At 45.8% G+C, this 7,500-nt stretch overlaps 1 protein-coding gene across 4 annotated transcripts in view; it reads left to right on the top strand.

Annotated features, from left to right (window-relative positions):
- Positions 1–7,500, top strand: part of svopl (SVOP-like) — a 37,699-nt gene that overhangs the window by 5,844 nt on the left and 24,355 nt on the right. For 3 of the 4 annotated variants that reach the window (XM_076302755.1, XM_076302753.1, XM_076302752.1), the window contains exons 5-6: positions 226–297; positions 7,118–7,242. In XM_076302755.1, coding sequence (XP_076158870.1) covers positions 226–297; positions 7,118–7,242 — 197 coding nt within the window. The remainder of the gene's footprint in view (positions 1–225; positions 298–7,117; positions 7,243–7,500) is intronic. The other variant, XM_076302754.1, reaches the window with a different exon arrangement.

The following is a 7,500-nucleotide window of genomic DNA, read 5'->3' as shown; positions in this document are numbered from 1 at the left end:
GGGATGTCACAACCGTCCATCTCAAGGTTGATCTGCAGAATCTAGATACAGTATCTTATCTTGCTTGTGTCTGTGTTCACTTACATGTGTATTTGTCTGAGTGTGTATATGTGCATTATTTATATTCATGTGTTTGTGTGTGTGTGTGTGTGTGTGTGTGTGTGTGTGTGTGTGTGTGTGTGTGTGTGTGTGTGTGTGTTTGTGTGTGTGTGTGTTTATTATCAGATGGTCTTCTTTGGTTACATGCTGTGTGGGGTTACCTGTGGCTATGTGGCTGACCGATATGGACGCTGGACGGTGAGAGAGTAATCAAATATAACAGGACAGCAGGTTGCATAGCAACAGGACAGCAGGTTGCATAGCACATATCAAATATAACAGGACAGAAGGTTGCATAGTACATATCAAATATAACAGAACAGCAGGTTGCATAGCAACAGGACAGCAGGTTGCATAGCACATATCAAATATAACAGGACAGCAGGTTGCATAGCAACAGGACAGCAGGTTGCATAGCACATATCATGATGGTATAAGAGCAGCTACAGCAGGTTCATATCATGATCGCATAAGAGCAGCAGGTTCATATCATGATGGCATAAGAGCAGGTTGCATAGCACATATCATGATGGCATAAGAGCAGCTACAGCAGGTTCATATCATGATGGCATAAGAGCAGGTTGCATAGCACATATCATGATGGTATAAGAGCACAGCAGGTTCATATCATCATGGCATAAGAGCAGGTTGCATAGCACATATCATGATGGTATAAGAGCACAGCAGGTTCATATCATGATGGTATAAGAGCAGGTTGCATAGCACATATCATGATGGTATAAGAGCAGCTACAGCAGGTTCATATCATGCTGGCATAAGAGCAGGTTGCATAGCACATATCATGATGGTATAAGAGCAGCTACAGCAGGTTCATATCATGATGGCATAAGAGCAGGTTGCATAGCACATATCATGATGGTATAGGAGCACAGCAGGTTCATATCATGATGGTATAAGAGCAGGTTGCATAGCACATATCATGATGGCATAAGAGCAGCTACAGCAGGTTCATATCATGATGGCATAAGAGCAGGTTGCATAGCACATATCATGATGGTATAAGAGCAGGTTGCATAGCACATATACAAGGATACAAGGAAGTTTATTGTCACATGCATATAGTTACTGGAAGTAAGAAATGCAGTGAAATTATGTCTGGTGTCAGCCTATTTGTGCATTTATGGGGGGGGGGGGGGTGCAGTAGAAGAGGGGTTTAGTAGATTAAGTGGCAAGGGCTGCATAAGAAAGGTGGGGGCGGATTGGGATTGGGGGGGGGGGGGGGCACCAACAAGGAGCACCCAAGAGCAACAGGGGCAAGGAAAAACTCCCTTACCAAGGAAGAAACCTTGGGCAGATCCACGGCTCAAGGGGCTAACCCAACTGCCAGGGGTCTTGTGTTGGGGGGATGACAGGGGAGATGGGATAGTGTGCTGTGTATGTGGGGAGAGGGGAGAGGCAGTGTGCAATATGTGTGTTGGAGAAGCTTCCTCATGAGACAATGTGCTGTGTATTGGGGGGAGGGGGGTGCAGTGTGCTGTAAGTATGTTGGGGATGTGTGTTGGAGAAGCTTCCTGATGAAATAATGTGCTGTGTAGGTAGGGGAGGGGGGGGGGCAGTGTACTGCAAGTATGGTGAAGGGACTTACTATTGCAAGCAGAGTACTGTATGTATGATGTATGTGAGTGATGACAGTGAAGATGTGTGTGTGGGCGGGAGGGGAGTGAGTGAGTGCATAAGAGCAGGTTCATATCATGATGGCATAAGAGCAGGTTGCATAGCACATATCATGATGGTATAAGAGCAGCTACAGCAGGTTCATATCATAATGGCATAAGAGCAGGTTGCATAGCACATATCATGTTGGTATAAGAGCACAGCAGGTTCATATCATGATGGTATAAGAGCAGGTTGCATAGCACATATCATGATGGTATAAGAGCACAGCAGGTTCATATCATGATGGCATAAGAGCAGGTTGCATAGCACATATCATGATGGTATAAGAGCAGCTACAGCAGGTTCATATCATGCTGGCATAAGAGCAGCAGGTTCATATCATGATAAGAGCAGTAGGTTCATATCATGATCGCATAAGAGCAGGTTGCATAGCACATATCATGATGGCATAAGAGCAGCTACAGCAGGTTCATATCATGATTGCATAAGAGCAGCAGGTTCATATCATGATCGCATAAGAGCAGGTTGCATAGCACATATCATGATGGCATAAGAGCAGCTACAGCAGGTTCATATCATGATGGCATAAGAGCAGGTTGCATAGCACATATCATGATGGTATAAGAGCACAGCAGGTTCATATCATGATGGCATAAGAGCAGGTTGCATAGCACATATCATGATGGCATAAGAGCAGCTACAGCAGGTTCATATCATGATGGCATAAGAGCAGGTTGCATAGCACATATCATGATGGTATAAGAGCAGCTACAGCAGGTTCATATCATGATGGTATAAGAGCAGGTTGCATAGCACATAGCATGATGGTATAAGAGCAGCTACAGCAGGTTCATATCATGATTGCATAAGAGCAGCAGGTTCATATCATGATGGCATAAGAGCAGGTTGCATAGCACATATCATGATGGCATAAGAGCAGCTACAGCAGGTTCATATCATGATGGTATAAGAGCAGGTTGCATAGCACATATCATGATGGTATAAGAGCACAGCAGGTTCATATCATGATGGCATAAGAGCAGGTTGCATAGCACATATCATGATGGTATAAGAGCAGCTACAGCAAGTTCATATCATAATGGCATAAGAGCAGGTTGCATAGCACATATCATGTTGGTATAAGAGCACAGCAGGTTCATATCATGATGGTATAAGAGCAGGTTGCATAGCACATATCATGATGGTATAAGAGCACAGCAGGTTCATATCATGATGGCATAAGAGCAGGTTGCATAGCACATATCATGATGGTATAAGAGCAGCTACAGCAGGTTCATATCATGCTGGCATAAGAGCAGCAGGTTCATATCATGATAAGAGCAGTAGGTTCATATCATGATCGCATAAGAGCAGGTTGCATAGCACATATCATGATGGCATAAGAGCAGCTACAGCAGGTTCATATCATGATTGCATAAGAGCAGCAGGTTCATATCATGATCGCATAAGAGCAGGTTGCATAGCACATATCATGATGGCATAAGAGCAGCTACAGCAGGTTCATATCATGATGGTATAAGAGCAGCAGGTTCATATCATGATAACAGCAGCAGGTTCATATCATGATGGCATAAGAGCAGGTTGCATAGCACATATCATGATGGTATAAGAGCACAGCAGGTTCATATCATGATGGCATAAGAGCAGGTTGCATAGCACATATCATGATGGCATAAGAGCAGCTACAGCAGGTTCATATCATGATGGCATAAGAGCAGGTTGCATAGCACATATCATGATGGTATAAGAGCAGCTACAGCAGGTTCATATCATGATGGTATAAGAGCAGGTTGCATAGCACATATCATGATGGTATAAGAGCACAGCAGGTTCATATCATGATGGCATAAGAGCAGGTTGCATAGCACATATCATGATGGTATAAGAGCAGCTACAGCAAGTTCATATCATGATGGCATAAGAGCAGGTTGCATAGCACATATCATGATGGTATAAGAGCATAGCAGGTTCATATCATGATGGCATAAGAGCAGGTTGCATAGCACATATCATGATGGTATAAGAGCAGCTACAGCAGGTTCATATCATGATGGCATAAGAGCAGGTTGCATAGCACATATCATGATGGTATAAGAGCAGCTACAGCAGGTTCGTATCATGTTGGCATAAGAGCAGCAGGTTCATGCTGGCATAAGAGCAGGTTACAGAGCTCATATCATGATTGCAGAGTTTTATATTTCCTCCATCTCCATACGAAACTCCCTTTTGCCAAAGGTGGCCAGAGCCTATGAGCTGATATATGAGGTACGAGCTACTAGTCTACTGTTCAGCGGTGTAGTGGTAGAATAAGAGGCGGGTGTGTGTGTGTGCAGGGATGTAGTGGTAAAATAAGAGGTGGGTAAACTATGAATTCTGTGATCTCGGTGAGGTGGACTGTGCCATACGGTATTGGATTTAAAAAAAAGGCATTTAGAACATGTTTGATAATGGTGGAGGTTATTGTCCAATGTGTATAACAATACCAGTGGTATTAAATGGTTCCTAGAGTGATAATGAGTGTACATATTGTGAATGTGGATAATACAGTGTGATTTTTGAATGTTAAAAGTTGCAATTGGTGGATAAACTCATTTGAGAGGTGGATAAACTCTAATAAGAGGTGGATAAACTATATTTCTGAAATTTCAGAGGTGGATAAACTGCATTTACTTGCATTTAGCCTCCACTACATCCCTGGCTACGAGCTAAAATATAGCACATGCATTGACACAGCAAACTAACTGCTGAAAGAGAGTATAAAGCTTGCCTTACTTTGGGTTTTTCACAACAGGTGGTGAATGTTTGGGGGTTTATGCTTTGTGTCTATGCTGCTGGTAGTGAGTGTGGGGGGTTATGCTTTGTGTCTAGGCTGCTGGTAGTGAGTGTTTGGGGTGTTTGGGGTTATGCTTTGTGTCTATGCTGCTGGTAGTGAGTGTTTGGGGTGTTTGGGGTTATGCTTTGTGTCTAGGCTGCTGGTAGTGAGTGTTTGGGGTTTATGCTTTGTGTCTAGGCTGCTGGTAGTGAGTGTTTGGGGTTATGCTTTGTGTCTAGGCTGCTGGTAGTGAGTGTGGGGGGTGTTTGGGGTTATGCTTTGTGTCTAGGCTGCTGGTAGTGAGTGTTTGGTGGCTATGCTTTGTGTCTAGGCTACTGGTAGTGAGTGTTGGGGGTTATGCTTTGTGTCTAGGCTGCTGGTAGTGAGTGTTTGGGGTGTTTGGTGGCTATGCTTTGTGTCTAGGCTGCTGGTAGTGAGTGTTTGGGGTGTTGGGGTTTATGCTTTGTGTCTAGGCTGCTGGTAGTGAGTGTTTGGTGGCTATGCTTTGTGTCTAGGCTGCTGGTAGTGAGTGTTTGGTGGCTATGCTTTGTGTCTAGGCTGCTGGTAGTGAGTGTTTGGGGTGTTGGGGTTTATGCTTTATGTCTAGGCTGCTGGTAGTGAGTGTTGGGGGTGTTTGGTGGTTATGCTTTGTGTCTAGGCTGCTGGTAGTGAGTGTTGGGGGTGTTTGGTGGTTATGCTTTGTGTCTAGGCTGCTGGTAGTGAGTGTTGGGGTTATGCTTTGTGTCTAGGCTGCTGGTAGTGAGTGTTGGGGGTGTTTGGTGGTTATGCTTTGTGTCTAGGCTGCTGGTAGTGAGTGTTGGGAGTGTTTGGGGTGTTTATGCTTTGTGTCTAGGCTGCTGGTAGTGAGTGTTGGGGTTATGCTTTGTGTCTAGGCTGCTGGTAGTGAGTGTTGGGGTTATGCTTTGTGTCTAGGCTGCTGGTAGTGAGTGTTGGGTTTATGCTTTGTGTCTAGGCTGCTGGTAGTGAGTGTGGGGGGTGTTTGGGGTTATGCTTTGTGTCTAGGCTGCTGGTAGTGAGTGTTTGGGGTGTTTGGGGTTATGCTTTGTGTCTAGGCTGCTGGTAGTGAGTGTTGGGTGTTTATGCTTTGTGTCTAGGCTGCTGGTAGTGAGTGTTGGGTGTTTATGCTTTGTGTCTAGGCTGCTGGTAGTGAGTGTTGGGGTTATGCTTTGTGTCTAGGCTGCTGGTAGTGAGTGTTGGGGTTATGCTTTGTGTCTAGGCTGCTGGTAGTGAGTGTTGGGTGTTTATGCTTTGTGTCTAGGCTGCTGGTAGTGAGTGTTTGGGGTTATGCTTTGTGTCTAGGCTGCTGGTAGTGAGTGTGGGGGGTGTTTGGGGTTATGCTTTGTGTCTAGGCTGCTGGTAGTGAGTGTGGGGGGTGTTTGGGGTGTTTATGCTTTGTGTCTAGGCTGCTGGTAGTGAGTGTTGGGGTTATGCTTTGTGTCTAGGCTGCTGGTAGTGAGTGTTGGGGGTGTTTGGTGGTTATGCTTTGTGTCTAGGCTGCTGGTAGTGAGTGTTGGGAGTGTTTGGGGTTATGCTTTGTGTCTAGGCTGCTGGTAGTGAGTGTTGGGAGTGTTTGGGGGTTTATGCTTTGTGTCTAGGCTGCTGGTAGTGAGTGTTTGGTGGCTATGCTTTGTGTCTAGGCTGCTGGTAGTGAGTGTTGGGTGTTTATGCTTTGTGTCTAGGCTGCTGGTAGTGAGTGTTGGGGTTATGCTTTGTGTCTAGGCTGCTGGTAGTGAGTGTTGGGGTTATGCTTTGTGTCTAGGCTGCTGGTAGTGAGTGTTTGGTGGCTATGCGTGGTGTTTTGTGATTTGTGTCTAGGCTGCAGTGCCAGTAGAGATCATGTACAAAAGCATAATACTTGACAGCCAGAAACATTTAATTCCAATCTTAAAGGGACTGGTTCAGTATCTGATTCTGTCTCCATTTCTGGATCGATCATGCACGACTCCATAGGGGTAATGCTACAGTAGGCTGAACTGGCCTTGGACCATAACAACAAAGTATTTATGTGCACATAAGCAGATCTTGCAGCCATGCAGCCATGAGGGGGCGCTAAATCTGCTAAAACGTACCGTTTATTCTCCAGGCTAATGATAGGGTTGTAACTGGGCTTGTGAAATAACATATGAGCATTTCCTGGACTGATCTAATGGCCTCCTTACACAAAACAACAAGATTTGTTGTCTTTTAACTAATGCCCCCTATTCAAGCTTTATTCAAAAGACTATCTGAATCTTTCTCAAATCTTGTCAAAGTTGTTTGGTGTAAGGAGGCCATTAGTTGCAAACCTCCTGAGTTAACACCACAGAACCAGATCAAATGCCCCGTTCACTCATTCTATCACCCCAATGCCCCGTTCACTCATTCTATCACCCCAATGCCCCGTTCACTCATTCTATCACCCCAATGCCCCGTTCACTCATTCTATCACCCCTTTGACTTTTCATTTGTGTATTTTGCTTTTGTGTTTTGCCCATGATTGCTCACTTGTGGTTTCTAATGTTTCTCTCTCTCTCTCCGTGTGTGAAGGTTGTGTGTGGAGGGTTTGTGTGGGCGGCGTACTTCTCTCTCCTCACCTCCTTCTCTACCACATACGGCTGGTTCATCTTCCTCAGGTCCCTAGTGGGCTGTGGAGTAGCGGCAACATCGCAAGGGTGGGACACATGCACGCACGCACGCACGCACGCACGCACGCACGCACGCACGCACGCACACACACACCCACGCACCCACGCACGCACGCACACACACACCCACGCACCCACGCACGCACGCACACACACAGACACACCACACACGCACGAACGCGCACGCACGCACACAGACACAGCACACACACACAGACACACCACACACGCACGCGCACGCACGCACGCACGCACACACACACACACGCACGAACGCGCACGCAC

This window comes from Alosa pseudoharengus, unplaced genomic scaffold, assembly GCF_046254945.1.
Source record: "Alosa pseudoharengus isolate Yale_2024_CS ecotype anadromous, Long Island Sound unplaced genomic scaffold, YU_APseudo_1.1 YU_APseudo_1.1_scf_24, whole genome shotgun sequence".
In the NCBI taxonomy this organism is placed as follows: Eukaryota; Metazoa; Chordata; class Actinopteri; order Clupeiformes; family Clupeidae; genus Alosa; species Alosa pseudoharengus.
This window is presented reverse-complemented; position numbering and strand designations above follow the sequence as displayed.